This window comes from Heptranchias perlo, chromosome 4 (genome assembly GCF_035084215.1).
Source record: "Heptranchias perlo isolate sHepPer1 chromosome 4, sHepPer1.hap1, whole genome shotgun sequence".
NCBI lineage: Eukaryota > Metazoa > Chordata > Chondrichthyes > Hexanchiformes > Hexanchidae > Heptranchias > Heptranchias perlo.
The window spans coordinates 93,467,183-93,491,231 of record NC_090328.1 but is presented as its reverse complement, the minus strand read 5'-3'; the positions used below and the strand labels follow the sequence as shown (position 1 = coordinate 93,491,231).

Genomic DNA, 24,049 nt, shown 5'->3' with positions numbered 1-24,049 from the left:
GATCCATGGAGACTACTATTTACTGGGACAAATAGCACTCCCTTGCAGAGAGCAGACATTAATAGGTTAATAAATATTCATCTTTTAACATGAAACACCAAAATGAAAACAAAGTATGCACCTTCCTCCCTTCCAGCAAAAAATAGCAGAAACACCCGAGAAAAACATGTAAATTCCTTCATAAGTGAAATTCTCAATTTAAAAATGTGTTGGGGGGGGGGGGGCGGGGAAAGAGAAGACATGGTGGAGAGGTAATATTTAAAGCTTCTTTTGAAAACAAATACACACCGTCTTCTTTTTCCACCCCACAATTGCACTTCTAAGTGATTTGAAGATTTGCCATAAAATTGTATCCACTAGAACTTTGTTGCTCCAGTTTTTGGAATGTTTAATTTAAATTAATTTAATCATTTTAAAATTAAAGTTTGACTGATTCAGGAATCACCTAATGATGTAAATAAAGATAAATATCACATCTAGGCAAAACATTTAATGTAAATTAATATGCAAAGCCTTCAACTGTGGAATAGACTGCCATCTAGTGCAGTGAACCTCAACTCTTGATGCAAGCTTTCAAGAAATGAGGCAAAATCCTGAATTAAATCAGAGCAGAAGGTTTGGCAGGAAGAAAGAACAGAGTGTTCTCTAGTTTGTTCATTTTTAGGCTATGGGGAGGGAGGTAAAGATTACATTTTATTAACACTAGCCATCATTTTTCTTTTCAATATAATAAGCATTTAGGAAAATATTTTGACAACTTTACAGGAGGAATGGCATACATAGCTTCCTCAACCCCCACACAGTACACTATAGGACTGGCTATCAAATTTATCAAAATGCCCAATCACTTGCCTAGCCAGGTTTGCTTGGGCACATATTAGTCTGAGGGTAGTCTGTTGCTTGTTGGTACCCCATTTAAGATATTACTTCGAGTCTCAGTGTGAACATGCCAATTATCAAGCCCAATTTGCAAGGTATCCAATATCCTTCTCAGCTGACTGCACTGCTTTATGCGACCTAAATATAAAAAAAAGTTTCATCAGGGGGCTACTGTAAATGCCTCGTTTACAAATCAAAGCCATTTAATTAAACTCAAACAACATATACAAAAGACATCTCGTAAGTCTCCATCTGAGTTTTAGAAACAAGACAAAGGGACAGTTCTGAACAGGATCATTTGTGAAAGGAACTTGGGGATATTTTTCTGTGTGTGTAAAGTCAGATTATTTTACTAAATTGCCATTATAAATCAATGAAAAATTTTAAAAATGTATAACTTCATTCAAAAACACACAGTAATATATACCCCAATCTCTGCTGATCAGATGCTGCTGCTTAGAGCGAATTGGGTAGCAGGGCACCATCACAAATCCTTGCACCTCTAGCATCTTTGCTTAACTAGAGAAAGGTTGGTTGCAACAGGCCTCTACCAAGTTTCAGCAGTCTCAAATTGATATAGCATGGCTGGTGTGGGAAGCTGAAGAATCTCAGTGCTGCACAGAGAATTATTTACTCTGCATTTAGGAAAATATGTTTAATCTGAGTAGACTTGATGCCAACATGGAGTGCCCAAAAAGAGAAAATGTTCCATCTACAACACTGGCATTCCTCATTACAATTAGCACAAACATACATTGCTTATGGAGTCTGGTGAAATCTAAGTTTTCTTGGCATTTATAGAAGAGCTCCTTAATCTGCACATAAAAAAGGGTCATCCTTCTCTTGCCAATTCAAAAATGTGTTTGTTGTTGTAAACATTAATACATTGTGCACCTCCAGCCTTGCTTCAAACCCAACTAAATACTCTTATTAAACAAAAAAGGCAAAACTGCAGACGCCGAATATCTAGAACAAAAACAGAAAATGCTGGAAGCACTCAGCAAATCGGTCAGCATCTTTGGTTAACATTTTAACTGTCGACCCTTCATCAGAACACTGACAAAGTTTCTGCACCTGAAACATTAACTCATTTGTTCTCTCCACAAATATAGACTGACCTGCTGTGTGTTTCTGGCATTTTTCAATTTGTGTTTTAAATATTCTTAAGCCTGCCAAAACTACCACCTCTACACAATCATCAATATAAAATCGCATTTTAAAAGACCCTCCTGATTCAGATCTAAAAATTGATAATTTTACTCAATTATTCAAGGATCAAGAACACAGAAACACACACAAAAAAAAAACTCAGATCTCCAGAGAGCACTGTTAGCAGGCACTACAGAAAACCTACAGCTTTTACTTGGTTGCAAATACTTTTAAGAACCAAAGTCTGCAATACCACATAAATAATCCATTACAGGAATGGAGTTAGAATGTTAGTCAATGCCTGCCCAAGAACATAAAAACTAGGAGGAGTAGGCCGTACGGCCCTCCATTTCCCTCTTCATAATTCTGTTAAAATTAAGAAAATCAGGAGTTTCTTCAATTACAACAGAAACTTGTTCACATATTGTGGTCATTTATATGAAAAAGAAGCAGGTTTCCTTGTACAAATATTGGAGCCCCAACTATGTGATTGTCAGGATTGAGTCAGAAACAGACTTTTGTCTGCCCGATTTGTTTAGTTTGGACTTTCAGAGTTGCAGATGACTAAGTATGGAGAGTTGGGGGGGGGGGGGGGGGGTCAGACGAAAGAGAAGGGAGGTGTCCAGACTCAGTCACATAAAAATTGTTGAAGCCAAAATGTGGGGTGGGGTTTGTTACATATATTTTTTTAACACAAGGTATATAGTAGGATGCTAGCTGTGTTGATTTTTTTTTTGCCGGAATGTGATTGAGGAGAAAATGACTGGTGAAGTAACAAATTAATCTGTTAGAGGGAGAGAAAATACTTAAGCCAGCTAGGAAGGAAAAATGCTTTAAAAAGAAAATTGGCATGACAGTGACAGACAGCACATATACAATTGATGTAACGAAGATTTACAATGCATATGATAATTTTGATAGCACAAGAGATTACACATTTTGAAAGATCTTAAAAGTTCTTGTGCCACATTGATGTCATAACAGCTCAATTGTTGTCACTCAGGTAGCAGGGTCAAAATCTGTTTTAGTTTTGCACCAGTCAATAAAACTAAGTATTTTAAATTCTCCTTGTACTAACTTTCAAACTGATTTTCTGAATAGCAAAGGCTCCAAGGGGAAGAAAAAAGAATGGACTAAATCATATTCTACTCACCCATAAAGAATTATATTTTTCTAAACAAAATCCCATATTTCCACCTCTGCTCCTACTCACCCCCACCAATGAAATCCATATGTATGCTTTTGTTACCTGAAGACTCAACTACTCAAACACCTTCCCGACACAAACTTGAACTGGTGCAAAACTCAACCATCCTTGTTAAGTCCTGCGCACCCATCACTCCCATGTTTGTCAAACTTCATTCACTCTTCATCTCGTAATTCACTAGATTCAAAAATCCTTATCCTCCTCTACAAATCCCTTCAGGACTGTACCCCACCCTACCTCTGCAACTTATGTCCCTACCATACCCTAACCCGTCCAGCCATGTATTCCTATGTTTTCCCCACTCCAGCTGCCTTGGAGCTCCCTCCCCAAACCCATTTGTCTTACCACTTCCTACCTCACCTTACCTTTAAAAACCTTCTCAAAACCTACCTTTTTCACCATGTTTTCAGCCAACTCTCCTACTACTGCATGATTTAGTCTCTGATATGTGAAGTGCTTTGGGCCTATTAAAAGTATTATACAAATGCAAGTTGTTGTAAAGCCAGCCACCTACAGATGTTTATTTCTGAAAACCTACTATAACAAATTGCATTTGTAATTAGCTAACTTACAAATTGTTTTTGTCACTTTCAATTTTATAGGTCCATATCAGCAGCTCGGCTGACATTACATGACAAAATTATATCAGGTGTTATTTATCAAGGTATACAATACAGGAACAAACACCAACAGAGGTCCTTTGACACAAGTTCAAAAGTAAGGAGTTAAGTTACCATAACAAACAAGAGTGAGTATAGACCTATCCGTCTCAGATTTACTGTGCTATTGTATTCCTCCAAGGGCTTCAGAATCAATTGATAATTAATAAAGCATGGCTACAATCTAATTTAACTAACATGGGATCTTGAGTACCACATTTCATAAATGGATGGGTGAATGAATGAATGAATATCACAGGCCCTCTGATCTTTCTATGATGCCTTGAACCTGTACAATTCTTCTTTCCATTATAAAAGTGTGTATGTATGAATTGAGAAGCATGTGATTCTGCCTAAACAATGAGTCAAGTGGTTATCAGAATCGAGAGCATGCTATTGTCGACTTACAATAATGATTCGACCGAGCTCCAACAGTTTATATACCCATCCCCTTTCAATGCAAAAATCTTAATAAGCACGAAACTTCAGGTTAAAGTTAAAATTCTTGAAATGTCATTTTCCTCGTCATACACTGAAATCAAGTTAAACCAACAAGTAAACAAGTTACTTTAATAAAGTACGGGATTTTAAAGGGAAGGCATGACACTTTCATTTTCTTAAGATTGATATGAACTTATACAAAAAAAACTGTAAAACGGTAATATTTCTCTTTTCGACGATCACGTTGTGGGGTCACCAAAAATAGCGTACTAGCCAACGGTTGCGAAAGTGGGCTTTAAATGGCAATTGTAAAATAAAATTAACAGGATCAGCCTGGATTCAGAAGGAGATACTGCAGGATTTGAATAGGAAGATACTCTCGTGCTCTTTCACCGCCCAAAAGGTGCACGGACTTCTGATGGCTGATCTGAGGGAGCGTGTTAAAATGCTGCTTTGTGGCATTTTTAAAAACGATGATGTGATGATGATGGTTCCTATTCCTGATGGGCGGCTCCGCCCGCCGCCCTACCTACTCCCAGTAAACCCAGTCCCCGTCCCATTCTAACACAGCGGCACCGGGCGCTTCTTGACAAAACCAAACGCCGGGAAAAAGAGGAAATGCGCCAGTTTGAAAACAGTTCTCGGACACTCTCCGGCAGACTGTCTCTCACACAGGCAATTGCACGAATTAAACCAGCTCGGGATCGGTTATACGCTGCTATTAACCTTAATGCACACCGTTATATCAACCTATGTCTGAGCTGCTCACCTAGCAACCTCAGCTCAGAGTACTTTACATAACAGGGACCAGCCCAGCCCAGTCATCATTGCAGTGGTGCAAAGGTGCATCGTAAGCCTTGAAATTATAAATAAATGGTAAAGTCTACCAAGCTCTGGATGCATTCCGGAACTTTCCTGTCATCGCCCATCACCAGCAAGCTTGATGCGTAAACTGACACTTTACGATGCGAACAGTTCGAGTCTGACAAGGGGCTATATTCAAAAACTTTAACCTGCCTTTTCAGATACTGAGGGACCTGCTGGGTATTTCCAGTATTTTACATCCACATCAATAACCTTTGATTGGAGAAGTTAGGTTTTGCAGACAAGTGAAGTGCATTAAAATGCAATGCTTCCTTTCGCGCTTGTATTTGTTTGCCATTACCGCACTTCGTACGATTTTAACTAAAGTTTCCAACCGCAAGTGGGTGTTTCTGATAGTATAAAGCTGACAAACCAAATGCAAACTATACATGTGCCATTGTCTGCAATTATTTTAAAAATACGTAACTAAAATAATTCGCTCAGATTTACAGAAAATGCCCAGTTATAGTCCCAGGTTGTCTAATAAAAGCAGATTCACAGAACAAACCGACAGCAAACGCGTAAAGTAACAGACACTTTCTGCCACCACCTCAAAACACATGCAATCTTCCGAATAAAATACAATAACCAATGTACTCTCAACTCAGTGCAACCAACAAATCAGTACTTGTAAACTCCGAACAAGTTTGTTTTAAATATTGCTGCCAGTTCAGTGTGAGGGTGCTCTAGGTACCCGAGATTTGACGCTCAATGCATTGAATAACGCACCAGCAATACAAAATAGCAATATTTAAAACTTACTGCAAATGCAATTGCCTTGCTGCTAATTTGTAACCTCCCCATTCCCCACGGACTGTTTCAAGACACCTGAGCTTAAAATGAATACAAAAAGGTTACGACCCGCAAGGTAAAACTAAACAGAAAACACAACCTTTTTTTAAAAAAAAAATTCCATGTTTTGTTCCTGCACTCTTCCCTTACCTCGCTTGGGTCTGGGGAAGCTGTCGTGTAAGTGAAAGACGACTTTCTCCACAAAGTGCTGAATATTGCTGTGCTCCGGACCCCTGACAAAGACCATCCAGTCATGGGTGAAACCTTCAACCGTGGGTTTTTTCCGAACCTGGGCCCGATGGCCTAGCTCCAGTTTAACCTGAACAGCGGCACACTGAAACAGAGAGAGAGAGAGAGAAAAGAGCGCATTAAAATAAAAGGAGAAACAAGCCTCGGCGACAGGAGCGGCGAAAGGCGCCAGGCTCCGAGCACCCGCAGCCGCACAGCCCCCCTCTCCTCTCCTCTCCCTCTCCTCTCCTCTCCCCCTGTACTGTACATATGGAAATATGGCTGGTTATTGCAATCCTCAGGCATGTGCCAACAAAACTCCGGGAAAAAATACTGTCAGCTTTCGGCCACTCAACGCGAGAGAGAAGCACGGGGCTGTCGAGCTGCTGGTTTACTTACCGAGGCGGCCATCCTCGGAGGGAGGGAGAGGGTGAGGGGGGGTAGAGAGAGAGAGAGAGAGACAGGCCTCAGTGCGAGTTCATGGAAAGTGGAGAATTGCTGTGGGTGTTTGGTGTGAGAGTGCAGACGGAGCCCCCGCCGATGGCGGACATTGTACACTCTCTCACTCCCTCTCCCTCTCTCTCTCTATATATATATATATATATATATTGGTGTGTGTGTGTCTCTGTCTCTTATTACTGACTGAGAGGGAGTCCGGCCGCCCCCGAGCATGCGCTCTCTCTCTCTCTCTCTCACACACACAGACAGACAGACAGACACGCTGACAGCACTGCCCAGACTGCCAGCAGCCAGCACTATCGGCACCTTCTCTACCACATCACATCACCCGACAGAGAGGGAGAGAGACGACGCACAAATGCACCGAGACCAAAAAAAAAAACCACATTATACATACACACCAATTCGGGCAATGCACATATACAATACAGACACACATGCTCCAACACACACGCTTTTTTTTTGTACAGACGGTGAGAAGCACCGTACAAGTATATACTTTTTTTTATTGCTTGTGAAGGATAGAGCTGCAAAGTGTAGAGATAGGGAAAGCGAGAAGGGGAAATAAAGTTTCACTGACAATAGAAAGGACTTGTAAACTATTTTTGGCAGGGATAAGAAAAAAAATCCTCAGTGAAGGGAATGTATGATTATTTTATAGAGAATGATACAATACACAGCAAACCCATATGAAGAGAAACGTGTGTATGGTATCTGTGATAAAGTCATGCCATGTGGTCGGTTATATTTGTCGAACAGTGACACAATAAGTGTATATAGCTGGTGAAAATCGAGATTGGATTTATGAGGACAAAACTCCAGAAGTAAACGAATTCCTTTATTCCTTTTCTTTTTCTTTCCATTTATTCGTTTTAGTGCATCATACAGTACACGACAGAGGAAGTGTGCGCTGCAATTTACACATCGTTAGCGCTACATGGCCAACAGGGGACGTCATGTGGACGATGTAGGAGGATACACGTCGCACAAGAAAGTTGATTTCAGTGCACCAGAGATTAAGCAAAACAATGTGCTTTTTCGGTGGATGGGAGTAATTTTACGTCTTGAACCTGTCACTAGATGAATAATTTAAATGCAATTTTCTACATGAATTATTATAGTGCATATCGCATTGAACGATTGTAGTACTGGAGATAAATCTGACTGATGAAATGCTCTTCACAAAATAGGAGCAATGGAACATCCAAATACTATTCATACCGTCTGAGTTTAAACAGAAACCTTATGGAAATGTTAAAAAAAGAGTTTCAGAAAATTAAAAGCAGCGTTTTCAAGTTTTTTATGTATTTATTAGGTTGGCAAATAGACACAGGAACAACACTCAATGATATGACTTATCAAATCATAATTTAGAAACATAGAATAGAATCATAGAATGGCTACAGCACAGAAAGAAGCCATTCAGCCTGTCGAGCCCATGCTGGCTAGCTGCAAGAGCAATCCAGCTAGTCCCCCTCCCCGCCCTTTCCCTGTAGCCCTGCAAATTTTTCCCTTCAAGTAATTATCCAATTCCCTTTTGAAAGTCACGATTGAATCTGTCTCCACCACGCTTTCAGGCAGTGCATTCCAGATCATAACCACACGCAGCGTAAACATATTTTTCCTCATGTCGCTTTTGGTTCGTTTTGCCAATCACCTTAAATCTGTGTCCTCTGGTTCTTGACCCTTCCGTCAATGGGAACAGTTTCAACAGTTTCTCTCTATCAACTCTGTTCAGACCCCTCATGACTTTGAACACCTCTATCAAATCTCTACTCAACCATCTCTGCTCTAAGGACAACAACCCCAGCTTCTCCAGTCTATCCACGTAACTGAAGTCCCTCATCCCTGGAACCATTCTAGTAAATCTCTTCTGCACCCTCTCTAAGGCCTTCACATCCTTCCTAAAGTGCAGTGCCCAGAATTGGACACAATACTCCAGTTGTGGCTGAACCAGTAGTTTTATAAAGGTTCAACATAACTTCCTTGCTTTTGTACTCTATGCTTCTATTTATAAAGCCCAGGAATTCGTATGCTTTTTTAACTGCTTTCTCAACCTGCCCTGCCACCTTCAACAACCTTTTTTTTATTTGTTCATGGGATGTGGGCATCACTGGCAAGGCCAGCATTTATTGCCCATCTCTAATTGCCCTTGAGAAGATGGTGGTGAGCCACCTTCTTGAACAACTGAGTGGCTTGCTATGCCATTTCAGAGGGCAATTAAGAATCAACCACATTGCTGTGGGTCTGGAGCAGGTTTCCTTCCCTAAAGGACACTAATGAACCAAATGGGTTTTTACAACAACCCGGTAGTTTCATGGCCACAATTACTGATACTAGTTTTTTTAAATTCTAGATTTTATTTAATTAATTGAATTTAAATTCCCCAGCTGCTATGGTAGGATTTGAATTTATGACTCCAGAATATTAGTCTAGGCCTCTGGATTACTAGTCCAGTAACATAACCACTATGCTACCATATCCAGTGCACATAGACCTCCAGGTCTCTCTGTTCCTGCACCCCCTTTAGAATTGTAACTTTTAGTTTATATTGCCTCTCCTCATTCTTCCTACCAAAATGTATCACTTCACATTTCTCTGCGTTAAATTTCATCTGCCATGTGTCTGCCCATTCCACCAGCCAGTCTATGTCCTCTTGAAGTCTATCACTATCTCCTCACTGTTTACTACACTTCCAAGTTTTGTGTCATCTGCAAATTTTGAAATTATGCCCTATACACCCAAGTCCAAATCATTAATATATACCAAGAAAAGCAGTGGTCCTAGTACCGACCCCTGGGGAACCCCACTGAATACCTTCCTCCAGTCCGATAAACAACCGTTCATCACTACTCTCTGCTTCCTGTCACTTAGCCAATTTCGTATCCATGCTGCCACTGCCCCTTTTATTCCATGGGCTTCAACTTTGCTGATAAGCCTATTACATGGCGCTTTATCAAATGCTTATCAAATGCTTTTTGGAAGTCCATATAAACCACATCAACCGCATTGCCCTTATCAACCCTGTCTGTTACCTCATGAAAAAACTCAATCAAGTTAGCTGAACACGATTTGCCTTTAACAAATCCGTGCTGTCTTTCCTTAATTAATCCACACTTGTCCCAGTGACTGTTAATTTTGTCCCTGATTATCGTTTGGAAAAGCTTCCCCACCACAGAGGTTAAAATGACTGGCCTGTAATTTGATTGTGTAATTGTGTATCAAGAGATTAAAGCAGATCTGTTCAGATCAACAGGTTAAATTTCAGAGTTTGTAGAATAGCAAAAGTGATGAAATGCTCAGGATCATCTTTTAAATATAATGTGTAACATGTGTTTATTCTCCTTATCCATCAGTTACCTCATCCATCTGTTGGTACATGAAAGTAGTTTATTTATTTCGATCCACATTGTAGGTACGGGTGTTTATTTACTGAAATACGTAACAGTCTCACCGTCCGGGCCCTTTTAACACCATATGTAAATACTACGCAAATCCTGACGCCTGCTTGTTATACGCCTGAAATGAGATTTATGAACACCGCCTGCTACTAACTGCACAATCCAAATATTGATCACGCTACATCCTTTAGCACCATTTCCCCCTTCGTCACTTAGTTTCCACGCCCTAGGTATATGAACTGCTGTGTTGCGCATAATACAACACCTCAGGTTTTTATATTTATAAATATTCCTTGGACGCGTTAATAAATCAATCGATAACTGTCGAATACAATCTATTTTAAGTAACAGTTCTTCAACATAACATTCTGCATTTTCAGTTGTTATTCTTGGTTTAGCCACAGTGTACTCTTTGTTATCTTTTATGTCAAGCTTTTATTACCATGTGCATCAACGCGCAACAACCTCAAATGATACGGGAAAAACGCATCATCCAAACCTATCACAAGTTGAAAAGGTAAAGCAAAGAACTAGCATTTATATTGTGCCTTTCAAGTCCTCGTGATCTCCCAAAGGGCTTTACAGCCAATTAACTACTTTTGAGGTGTAGTCGCTGTTACTTTGTGGGCAAAGGGGCCAGCCAATTTGAGCCCAGCAAGTTTCCACAAACAGCAATGATCCATTAATCTGTTGTGATCATGTGATCATGTTGGTTGAGGGGTAAATGTTGGCCAGGACATTGGGGGAATCCCCTGCTCTTCTCAGAATAGTGCCATGGGATCTTTTACTTCCACTTGGGTCCTTGGTTTAATGTCCCATCCAAAGGATGGCATCTCCAGCAATGCAGCACTTCCTCAGTACTGCATTGGTGTGTCAGCCTAGATTATGTGCTCAAATCCTGGAGGGGGGCTTGAACCCAGGATCGTCTGACTCAGAGGTGAGGGTGATACCACTGAGGCAAAGCTAACACTATAGATAACAATAGAAAATGCTGGAAATAATTAGCAAGTCTGGCAGCATCTGTGGAGAAAGAAACAGAATTAATGTTTCAGGCCGATGACCTTTCATGAGTTGGAAGATGTTTAAGATTTAACAGTTTTTAAGCCAGGCAAAGGGCGGGAGGAAGGGGAGGGGAGGCAAGAACAAAAGGGAAGGTCTGTGATAGGTGGAGGGCAGGAGTGATTAAACGACAGGAGGGATGATGGTGCAAGACAAGGAGGATGGTAATGGGATAAGTAAAGAAACAAAAGATGTTTACAGAGGAGCTGTAAATGGCAAGAGCAGAACCATTACCAGCACCTCCTGTCCAAAAAAATGGGACCAGTGGTTATGATCTGAAGTTATTGAAATCACTGTTGAGTCCGGAAGGTTGTAAAGTGCCTAATTGAAAGATGAGGTGCTGTTCCTAGAGCTTCCGTTGAGCTTCATTGGAACAGTGTAGGAGGCCGAGGTCAGAGTGGGAGTGGGATGGAGAATTAAAATGGCAAGCGACCGGCAGGTCAGGGTCACGCTTGCGGACTGAACGGGGGTGTTCAGCAAAGTGATCACCCAATCTGCGTTTGGTCTCCCCAATGTAGAGGAGACGGCATTGTGAGCAGCGAATACAATATACTAAATTGAAAGAAGTACACGTAAATCGCTGTTTCACCTGGAAGGTCCTGGACAGTGAGAAGGGAAGAGGTGAAAGTGCAGGTGTTGCATCTGCTGCGCTCTCATAGGAAGGTGCCTTGGGAAGGAGAACAGGTGATGGAAGAGTGGACCAGGGGGTCGCAGAGGGAACGGTCCCTTCAGAATGCTGAAAGGGGACGAGAGGGGAAGATGTGTTTGCTGGTGGCATCGCGCTGGAGGTGGTGGAAATGGCGGAGGATGATCTGTTGAATGTGGAGATTGGTGGGGTGGAAGGTGAGGACAAGGGGGACCTTATCGTTGTTCTGGGAGGTGTGAGGGCAGAAGTGACGGAAATGGGACAGTCACGGTCGAGGGCGCAGTCAACCACAGTGGGGGGATCCTCGGTTGAGGAAAAAGGAAGACATGTCAGAAGCACTGGTGTGGAAAGTGGCTTCGTCAGAACAGATGCAACAGAGACGCAGAAACTGGGAGAACGCTCTCTGCCCTCAGCCTCTTACCCTCTTCCAATGAAGCTCAATCGAAGCTCGAGGAACAGCACCTCATCTTTTGATAAGGCACTTTACAACCTTTCAAACTCAACATTGATTTCAATAACTTCAGATCATAACAACTGCTCCCATTTTTTCAGACAGCAAGTGCTGGTTATGGTTCTGATGTTACCATTTACAGCTTCTCTAGACCCATCTTTTGTTTCTTTACTTATCCCATTACCACCCTCCTTGCCTTGCGCCATCATCCCTTCTGTCATTTAATCACTCCTGCCCTCCACCCTATCACAGACCTTCCCTTTTGTTGTTTACTCCCCTCCCCTTCCTCCCCACCCCTACCCACCCCCCTCCACCGCTCCACCTTTGCCTATCTCTGTACTTGCTTAAAAACTGTTAAATCTTTAATTTCTTCCAGTTCTGACACAAGGTCATCAACCTGAGACGTTAACTCTGTTTCTTTCTTTACAGATGCTGCCTAACTTGCTGAGTACTTCCAGCATTTTCTGTTTTTATTTCAGATTTCCAGCATCCACAGTATTTTGCTTTTGGCTGTAGATAACAAAATACACTCAGTCTACAGGTTATATGATTTGTCAGGTTTTTTTAAACCTGCAACACACACCTGCCATCAAGCCATGAAAAAATCATCACCATTAGGAGACCTCCAGATAGACCCCCCCCCCCAACATTCTTGTTAAAGCAAACCAAACACTTATCAATAATAATTTCTCGTGGTCATGTGGTATACATTTTGATACTTTTCAGCGGTACCATCTTCAAAGCATTCTAACTAGCTACATTTACATTCTTGCAACATTTGAATGATTTTTTTGTGTGATATTGGAATATCCTTTGAAACTGGAGTGTGGTACCAAGGAACCCCAGCAAAACTGAGGTCAATGGGAAAAGCCTCCAGTGGCTGAAGTCAGATAGGAAGATGGTTGCGTTGACTAAAGGCTAATCATCACAGCCCCAGGACATCACTACCAGAGTTCTTAAGAGCTGCATCCAACCATTTTCAGCGGCTTCATCAATGACCTTCTCTCTATCATAAGGTCAAATTGTTCCCTGACAATTCCACAGCTCCAGTCACAACTCCTTTGATAATGAATCAGCCTTTGCTGGCCTACAGTAGGACCTTGACAATATCCAGACTTGGCCTGATAAACGGCAGGTAACATTTGTGTCACGTAAGTGCTGGGCAGTGACCATCTCTAACAAGAGAAGGACCAACAACTCCCCCCTTACCTTCACCGGCACCTCCATCACTGAGTTCCCCACCATCAACATCCTGGAGATCACCATTGGCCAGAAGCTCAACTGGACCAGGCATATCAATACCATGGCTACAAGAGCAGTGCAGAGGCTGGGAACTCTGTGCCAAGCAGCTCAGCTCCTGACCCCTCAATGCACAGCATCTGCAAGGGTCATGTCAGGAGTGAGATGGAATGCTCACCACTCCCCTGGATGGATGCAACCATAACAACGTTCAAGAAATTTGGCACCATCCAGAGCAAAGTAGTCTGCTTGATTGGCACCCTTGCCACTGAACACAATATCTACCCCTTCACCACTGCCACACTGTGACTGTATTATCTACAGGCTGCATTGCAGTAACTCGCCATGCTTAGCTCAACAGCACCTCCCAGCTCGCCACCTCTACCTCTGAGAAGGACAAGAGCAACAACATCATGTGAATGCCATGACTTTCAAATTCCCCTCCAAGTCACACATCATCCTGATTTGGGCATATATCAGCATTTGTTAATCATTGATGTGTCAATATCCTGGAATTCTCTACCTAATACCATGGTGGGAGTACCATCAACATGAGGACTTCAGCGGTTCAAGGAGAATGCCCACCACCTTCTCAGGGCAAATAGGGATCGACAACAAACATAGCCTTTCCAGTGACACCTATATCCTGAGAACAAACTTTAAGAATACATATAAATGTCACTACATCTTCTAGGTACTGTGTCGGAATAAGAGATAAGCTTTATGGCAGAAACTTTGCTATGTTGTTATTTCACACGTTTCATTTGTGCTTACTGGTGCGCTATTTTTATTTGTAGAATTGAACTTTACAAATTAAATTGGAGCTTTTTAAGAAATTTGATTTGGATTTGTGCCCTCAGAAACATCTAATTCAGAAACAAATAACTGCCCTCAGAAACATCAACACTGGGGAAATGTTGGGAGTGACATTTACGCTCAGGGTGGCACTGTTGAAAATGTGGAATTGTGTTTAGTTTCACTTGAGATCCGTTCAAAATAGATCACATTTTCAAATTCTAATGAGTGACATTTCATATTATTCTTTTTAATATTGTTCAATTATCTTTTTAATCTTTCTCAGGGCAGATACAGAATAGTTAGATGCAGAGTTAGGTCTTTTCTATACTACATCAACAATGATTCTTAAGCTGAGCCTCAGAAGAGCAGCCCCTACTGCAAAGTGTGACACTTCTACTTCCCACGCCTGACACTCTTAAGGATGCCACTGAGAGATGCCGCTACTTTATCATCAATTACCGTGGGATTCTAGGTGATTTTGTGCCATGGGCTTGTGCCCAAACTAGAGTGAAACTGCTGAAACTCATTACACATATTATTTTTATACCTGGCAGAGACAGAGATATGAGGTTAAATTTTCGTCTTCACTGAATGGGTGGGAATCCGGCGGAGTGGATCACATAGATTTCAATGGAATGAAAATTGAACGGGTTCTACAAAAGGCGGGTGATCCGCTGCATCAGATTACCGCCCATGCAATGAAGATGAAAATTTACTCCATGAGCTTTTGTTTCATCAGTGTGGGCTTGAGTCAGATCCAAGTCCCAGAGGTGAAAGTGCAGTGGTCTTACACACTGCAGCACCTGGCCATCCCCAAACCTATAAATATTAAATATAGTTCATGAAACAGATGAAAATATCAAAATCAAGCTGTACAAAAGTCATGAAGTTGACATGTCGCTGTGCCAGTAGCATTCTGTGCTTAGTTCAGTACTGGGTGGTGGGAGCTCAGTCTGTGTTTGTGCAGCTGTGTTTACATCATAGGGATGTTCTTAAAGTAGCTGCCAGAGATACTTTTTGTATTAAGGGTCACAAGCCAGTTGAATTCATGTTGAAGTCCTGGACAAAAATGGAAGAGCAAGAGTGTGGGTGGATAGATAGAGTCCAAGTGATAAGATACTAGTGAAGCAACGTAAACCAGTGAGAAATGTGGAGAGATACAACAGAATGGAGAAAATTACACTGAAACAGAATTACAAACTTGGCATGATCATATTTGTTACTCACACTGACTTTTACCTTCTCACACTAATTCTGTCATACAAATATCTCCACAGATACAAATACACTCTGTCTCAAAAACTCATGATGTGGAGATGCCGGTGATGGACTGGGGTGGACAAATGTAAGGAATCTTACAACACCAGGTTATAGTCCAACAAATTTATTTTAAAATCACAAGCTTTCGGAGATTATCTCCTTCGTCATCTGACGAAGGAGATAATCTCCGAAAGCTTGTGATTTTAAAATAAATTTGTTGGACTATAACCTGGTGTTGTAAGATTCCTTACATTCAAAAACTCATAGCAGTGAATTAGCAGGTGTGGGGTGGGGTGAGGTTGGGGTGGGGGGGTGGGTGTTGTAGTACTTTCCTTCTGAATGGAATGAGCTAAGATGGACTGAATGGCCTTACTTATTTTATGATCTGATGGACTGATCAATATCCTGCATTGCTCAGTTCTTGAACTCAGCTATGTCACTGTAAGAAGGTGCTGAGCAGAGGTCAAATGATTCCCCAAGGGGAAAAAAAATGACAGGAATGTCATATTCAGGCTTTGTTGCACACCCCTTTTTTTCTTCCTTCAATGGTTCCCTGGTTAGGCGTCTCCTGCATCCAAGCGGGTAAGGTTGCAGCTGCCTTTAGGCCTCTGTCATTCTTGGCCAGTCATCAGAGAGCAACCAAAGTGGTGAGTCTCCATCCAATTTTCTTGCAACGATCAGGGAGACACCTGGATTCCATACATTACATTCCCAAGAAGTTGAGACTGGAAACTCATTGGAGCAGGGGAAATCAAATCTATGTCCCACACTCCAGGCTCAAGTAACACAAAACTACTTGGATACAAAAGAAAAATAAAAATCAGTGTATAATGAATCAATTTTATACCACAATCTAGGCCAAACAGCAAGTGTTATGTTACCTTGCTTCATATTCTAAATTTGTTTGTAACACATTTATGATCAGTTAATAAAATAATGGCAATCTGCCATCTATTTGGCTTCTTTTCTTTAAATCTTACCCCATGGTTTAATAAATGCCTTTTGTCAAAAAATGGAATTGAGATGTGAAGTTTATGTATGCTGGAGAATATAATCTTTTTCACTTTGGGCATCAAACCCTCCCAGAGCAGGTGTAAGAGAGATGCAGAGTAAAGACAGAACTGTCAAATACCATAGGAGTTCTTGCAAGTACAGGACAACTGTACTAAAATTTTGCTCTGCTGGCTACATCGGGACTACTTCCCATCCCCTCCCCACTGCAACTTTGGATTAATCCTCTCTCAGCAAATGCGAGCACTCTAAATAAGCAATGGGCTGTGAGTGGGGACATAGGGAATTTTAGGAGCAGAAAATTGGCATTTGGTCCTACAAACCCATAAATTTGTACAGGTGATGTTTTTTCACTGTACATTAACTGTAAAGAATTTATTATTTAGAAAACTGCATCACAGTTGCAATGTTTCCATACTTTCTAAGGCTACAAGTAATAGTGCAAAAGACAAGTACAAAGGAAGATGCATCAAGCTACACAGAAACATTTTGGAAAAGGACCAATCATGATCTGGGAGACTTGACTGATGCTCCCCTTCACTCAGTCTAAACTACAAAATCGGCCCTGTTGTTGGGGCAAAGTGTCTGCTTAGCTGCTGATGCAAAGCTAAGCAATAGCACAGGGAGCTGACTTCCCACTATTCTGTGTGGTTAGCTCATTTTCATAATTATTCATAACTGTAAAGGTCCTACCTGAAATCATTTTGAGTGACTTCAACCCAGCTTCTCGTGTTCACAGGTCCACACTACAATAATGCCGATAATTTGGCACCAATTAGCAATAAATTGGGAATCTCATTGAGAGAGGCAGCAAGGATTCTAAGTGTGCAAAATGGAAAAAATTACAGTCAGCAGTAAGATTTTGTCTCCTTTAGTCTGAGCTGACTTTAAACCCAGTCACCAGAAGTAAACGGACTACTGTAATATGTTCAAAAGCCATATGCTGCCAGTATTGTCAGAATCAGGATATAATGATCTTGAAGTGATTAGGATTGGGAATCATAATGACAAGGATAGGGCTTTGGGCCAGTGAGGATTTGCTTACCATTGAAGATCTTATTACAGAAACTGATACAAAACTATACACAATGCACTCTGGACCTTCAGCTTCCCATGCACAGCAAATAAATGTTCCTTAGTATATGGGCAGTATTGTGCTCCTGTTTGTCATGCTAACTGTGGTGCAAATATGATTTAAATATTAAGGTAACTCTTCAGCCCCAATATTCAATTTTACGAGCAGTTTACTGTAAATTATATCAGCAATAATTTGTGCTGCTCCCTCCTAATAAAGGCCTTAACAATCAATTTAACTGACCCATAAATATTTAGGGGTTGAATTTCTGTGGGGGTTTCCCAATGCTGCAACTTTGGTGGAAGACCGATAGAAATCCCAGAAAAATACTGTTTTTCTGGGAATTCCATTGCTCTTTCATCGGAGTTACGGAAGACGAATGAGAGAACTGCCACAGAAATTGACCCCTTTCTTTCTATATATATTTTTCAATTGATTTTTATCCATCTTTATTATGTTCTTTCCACATTGCACCATATCTGTTGCCATGTTGCTCCAAGGGCTCTGCAAATGTCACTCTGTAACTATCTATTAGAAGATGGACAAAATTGAGCCAAAATGACTTACTTACATTATCCATAAAGCCATTTGAGAGTGTGCAAAGGACTTTGTTTTTTAATTGAAATTGTTGTCCATGAGACGTTGCCAGATTTTCGATTGGCATCAGAAGCATGGCCCAAGGAGGTATCTCTGATCCCCCACAGATCCATCCATTTATTCCATTAAATTCCACTATTCCACTGACAAACTGCTGTTAGATAAATACACTGTGGCAGTTTCCACAGTATCTGGCATCCATCTACATGTTGCAGTGTTGATGGTCACATATACCCTGTATGTGCATACTGTGGGTGGCAATTCCAGATCTTGCAAAACTACTGCAAGAATTCCTGTCCAGAGTGTACAACAACGTTCACTTTCCTGTAGCAGTGGCAGGAGGTACGAGCAGGGTGTAGTGCTAAAGTGCTGGGCTGAGACTGATGCTGAAGGTAGAGCCAGAGCATCAGTAAAGGGAATCTGGGAGCAGCGCCGAGAGGCGGAGCAAGGTGCCATGCTGATTTTCAACCATGAATGCAGAAACTAACCTGAAGACACTGAGTGTATTGTGTATTACTCACTTCCAACCCCACTACTCTCGTTCTCCGCTCCTGGAAGAAAAAACATTCGGATCCCTCACCACTACGCTTTCTAACTCACAACTAACCTCTCCTTTGACCCTCCATCTGTCACAAGGCACCTGCTGCTGTTGGCCCGCTCAACAGCTCCCTTGATTCTGTCATTCATACACTCACCCTTACCAAGTTGCTTATGGTCTTTGGGATTCCTCTGGTACAGTTCATACAGATTTTACAATGATATTGGAAAAAAAAGTGTCGTTAGTGGTTATGTGGGCCCTTTAAAAACGGGTAATATTGCAAATAAAAATAAGGAAATGGCAGACTTGTTGAATAATTACTTTGTGTTAGTCTTCACAGTAGAGGAAGAGGATAATATATCAGATATTCCAGGGTAACTAATAATGAATCAAGGACTGGAACTCACTAAAGTTAACGTAAGCAAGAAAACAGCATCAGAAAAAATAGGAACATGAAAGACTGACAAATCCCCAGGACCTGATGGTTTCCATTTCAGGGTTTTAAAGGAAGTAGGTGACGAAATTGCAGGTGCTATAGCCATAATCTTCCAAAGTTCTCTTGATTCAGGAATTGTCCCTTTAGATTGGAAAATTGCAAATGTAACTCTGTTATTTAAGAAAGGTGAGAGAGATAAACCAGGAAATTATAGGCTTCTTAGTCTAACATCTGTTGTCGGGAAATTATTGGAATCTATAACTAAAGACAGACTGACTGAGCATTTAGAAAAAAATGAGCTGATTAGAGAGAGCCAACATGGCTTTATAAAGGGTAGGTCATTTCTAACAAATCTAATTAGCTGCCAGACTGGGCATGCAGCAGGTGGTGAGAGAACCAACATGAGGAACCAACATGACCTCGTCCTCACCAATCTACCTGTTGTAGATGCATCTGTCCATGATAGTATTGGTAGGAGTGACCACTGCACAGTCCTTGTGGAGACGAAGACCTATCTTCACACTGAGGACACCATCCATCATGTTGTGCGGCACTACCACCATGCCAAATGGGATGAATTCAGAACAGATCTAATAGCTCAAAACCGGGCATCCAGGAGGCGCTATGGGCAATCAGAAGCAGCAGAATTTTATTCCAGCACAATCTATAACCTCATGGCTTGGCATAGCCCTCATCTTACCATTACCATCAAGCCAGGGGATTAACCCTAGTTCAATGAGGAGTGTAGAAGAGCATGCCAGGAGCAGCACCAGGCGCACCTAAAAATGAGGTACCAACCTGGTGAAGCTACAACACAGGCATGCTAAACTGCGGAAGCAGTATGCTATAGATAGAACTAAGCGATCCCACAACAAACAGATCAGATCAAAGCTCTGCAGTCCTGCCACATCCAGTCGTGAATAGTAGTGGACAATGAAACAACTAACAGGAGGAGGTGGCTCCATGAACATCCCCATCCTCAATGATGGCAGAGCCCAGCACTTGAGTGCAAAAGGCAAGGTGGAAGCATTTACAGCCATCTTCAGCCAGAAGTGCCGAGTGGATGATCCATCTCAGCCTCCTCCCGAGATCCCCACCATCACAGAAACCAGTCTTCAGCCAATTCGATTCACTCCACGTGATATCAAGAAACAGCTGAGTGCACTGGATACAGCAAAGGCTAAGGAACCCACAACATCCCGGCTGTAGTGCTGAAGTCTTGTGCTCCAGAACTAGCTGCGCCTCTAGCCAAACTGTTCCAGTACAGCTACAACTCTGGCATCTACCCGACAATGTGGAGAATAGCTCAGGTATGTCCTGTCCACAAAATGCAGGACAAATCCAACTCGGCCAATCACCACCTCATCAGTCTACTCTCAATCATCAGCAAAGTGATGGAAGGTGTCATCAACAGTGCTATCAAGCGGCACATACTCACCAATAACCTGCTCACCGATGCTCAGTTTGGGTTCCGCCAGGACCACTCGGCTCCAGACCTCATTACAGCCTTGGTCCAAACATGGCCAAAAGAGCTGAATTCCAGAGGTGAGGTGAGAGTGACTGCCCTTGACATCAAGGCAGCATTTGACCGAGTGTTACACCAAGGTGTCCTAGTAAAACTGAAGTCAATGGGAATCAGGGGGAAAACTCTCCAGTGGCTGGAGTCATACCTAGCATAAAGGAAGATGGTAGTGGTTGTTGGAGGCCAATCATCTCAGCCCCAGGACATTGCTGCAGGAGTTCCTCAGGGCAGTGTCCTAGGCCCAACCATCTTCAGCTGCTTCATCAATGACCTTCCCTCCACCATAAGGTCAGAAGTGGGTAGGTTTGCTGATGATTGCACAGTGTTCAGTTCCATTCGCAACCCCTCAAATAATGAAGCAGTCCATGCCCACATAAAGCAAGACCTGGACAACATTCAGGCTTGGGCTGATAAGTGGCAAGTAGCATTTGTACCACACAAGTGCCAGGCAATGACCATCTCCAACAAGAGAGAATCTAACCACCTCCCCTTGACATTCAATGGCATTACCATTGCCGAATCCCCCACCATCAACATCCTGGGTGTTACCATTGACCAGAAATTAAACTGTACCAGCCACATAAGTAATGTGGCTACAAGCACAGGTCAGAGGCTGGGTATTCTGTGGCGAGTGACTCACCTCCCGACTCCCCAAAGCCATTGCACCATCTACAAGGCACGAGCCAGGAGTGTGATGGAATACTCTCCACTTGCCGGAATAAGTGCAGCTCCAACAACACTCAAGAAGCTCACACCATCCAGGACAAAACAGCCCACTTGATTGGCACCCCATTCACCACTTTAAACATTCACTCCCTCCACCACTGGTGTACCATGGCTGCAGTGTGTACCATCTACTAGATGCACTGCAGCAACTTGCCAAGGCTTCTTCGACAGCACCTCCCAAATCCACGACCTATACTACCTAGAAGGACAGGGCAGCAGGCATATGGGAACAATACCACCTGCACGTTCCCCTCCAAATCACACACCATCCTGATTTCGAAATATATCGATGTTCCTTCATTGTCGCTGGGTCAAAATCCTGGAACTCCCTTCCTAACAGCACTGTGGGAGAACCTTCACCACACGGACCGCAGCGGTTCAAGAAGGCGGCTCACCACCATCTTCTCAAGGGCAATTAGGGATGGCCAATAAATGCTGGCCTTGCCAGCGACGCCCACGTCCCATGAATGAATTTTTTTAAATATTGAATTTTTTGAGGAAGTAACTAAAGTAGTAGACAGGGGAATGTCTATGGATGTAGTTTATATGGACTTCCAGAAGGCATTTGATAAGAGACTATTGGCTAAAATTAAAGCTTATGGAATTGAAGGCAAATTATTGACCTGGTTAGGAGATTGCTTAGGTAGTGGAAGACAGAGAGTAGAGATAATGGGTATGTACTTGAATTGGAAGGAAGTGGCTAGTGGTGTCCCATAAAGATCTGTGCTGGGGCCTCAACTATTCACTATATTTGTTAATGACTCAGATAACACAATAGAGAGCCATATATCCAAGTTTGCCAATGATAAAAAGATTGGTGGCATAGTAAGTAGTGTAGACGGCAGCATAAAATCACAAAGAGATATTGATAGATTAAATAAATGGGTAAAACTGTGGCAGATGGATTTCAACACAAGTGTAAGGTCGTCCATTTTGGACCAAAAAAGGATAGATCCAAGTATTTTTTAAGTGGTGAAAAGTGGAGGTCCAAAGAGATTTAGGGGTCCAAGAACACAGATGACTAAAATGTAGTCGTAAGGTACAAAAAATAGTTGAAAAGGTTAATGGAAAGTTAGCCTTTATAACTAGAGGGCTGGAATATAAAAGGGGAGGAAGTTTTGCTACAGCTGTACAAAGCCCTGGTTAGACCACATCTGGAGTACTGTGTACATTTCTGGGCACCACACCTTAGAATGTCCTTGGAAGGAGTGCAGCGCAGATTCATCAGAATGTTACTAGGGCTACACGGGTTAAGCTATGAGGAGAGACTACATAAACTAGGCTTGTATTCCCTGAAATATAGAACGTTAAGGGGTGATTTGATTGAGGGTTTTAGGATTTTGAAAGGAATTGATAGGGTAGCTCAAGAGAAACTTTTTCCACTTGTGGGGGAGTCTAGGAAAAGGGGACATAACTTTAAAATCAGAGCTGGGCCATTGAAGTTAGGAACCACTTCTTCACACAAAGGGTGGTAGAAGTGTGGAGCTCTCTTCCACAAAAAGCAGTAGATGCTAACTCAGTTAATAATTTTAAATCTGAGATCGATAGATTTTTGCTAGCTAAGGGTATTAAGAGATATGGAGCCAGTGGGGCTAAATGGAGTTAGGATACAGATCAGCCATGATCTCACTGAATGACGGATCAGGCTCGAGGGCTGAATGATCTACTTCTGTTCCTATGTTCCTATACTCTCAAGTCTGAGGGCTGCGACCCAAGTGAACCTTACATAAGAACATAAGAAATAGGAGCAGGACTGGGCCAATCGGCCCCTCGAGCCTGCTCCGCCATTCAATAAGATCATGGCTGATCTGATCCTAACCTTAAATCTAAATTTGCACATGTTTGGTTTGTCATCCAGTCCCAGATCTGGTTTGACCATTTCAACCTTTACTGTGCCTCCCTCTTCACTGCTAAATCCTCCTACTAGTCCAAGACATTTCTGGAGGGCCTTGAACTCACAACCTTCTCACTCAGAGGTGTGAGTTCTACCACTGAACCAAAGTTGGCAGCTAAATAGCTGCCTTTGTTCAGTCATTATTCTAACCTGCTGTTGTCACACTATCCTGAAATTCGCACCCTGGATCCTTCCATTCTCTCCAATTATCCCCCCATTTCTAATCTCCCTTTTGTTTCTAAGGTCCTTGAACACATCTGTTATGAGTTTGGGTTTGCTATAGATACCTACTTAGGTTCAGTGACATCAGTCTTTTCCTTAAGCATCTTACTTTTATGGGAGTTGACTCACACTGTTCTATGATTACTTGTATGATAGCATAACTTGGGTGTGTGACAAAGCATCCCCTCGCAATGTGGACTGGATATTTGTGTCTTTCGTATATGTACCTCTTTGAGATCTGTGATGGCGGACTGAGGTTAATATTAGATGAGGCAAAGGTTCAAATATAAGCTGTTTTATTCCGCAGTAAGGTGAAATGTATAGAACAATAGCTATTATCAGAGTTGTTTAGTTCAGTCGTTACTATTTATATTCAAGTAATGATACAAAATAAAGAAAATGCTACGCTAGCCCCATCTCGGTGCTTTGTTTTACTTAACTTAAACAGAATCATCCTTCTGGATGCTCTTCAACAATCCAGGGCAGAACTAGTCTC

At 42.0% G+C, this 24,049-nt stretch overlaps 1 protein-coding gene across 5 annotated transcripts in view; it reads right to left on the bottom strand.

Annotated features, from left to right (window-relative positions):
• mllt3 (MLLT3 super elongation complex subunit) overlaps positions 1–6,902 on the bottom strand; it is a 208,545-nt gene extending 201,643 nt beyond the window's left edge. For 3 of the 5 annotated variants that reach the window (XM_067983309.1, XM_067983308.1, XM_067983310.1), the window contains exons 1-2: positions 6,619–6,902; positions 6,142–6,325 (exon numbers count right to left, since the gene is read on the bottom strand). In XM_067983309.1, the coding sequence (XP_067839410.1) occupies positions 6,142–6,325; positions 6,619–6,630 (196 nt within the window). In that variant the 5' untranslated portion in view covers positions 6,631–6,902. Of the gene's footprint in view, positions 1–6,141; positions 6,326–6,618 lie in introns of those variants that run through there. The other 2 variants (XM_067983312.1, XM_067983311.1) reach the window with 2 other exon arrangements.
• Between the last annotated feature and the right edge of the window lie 17,147 nt (positions 6,903–24,049).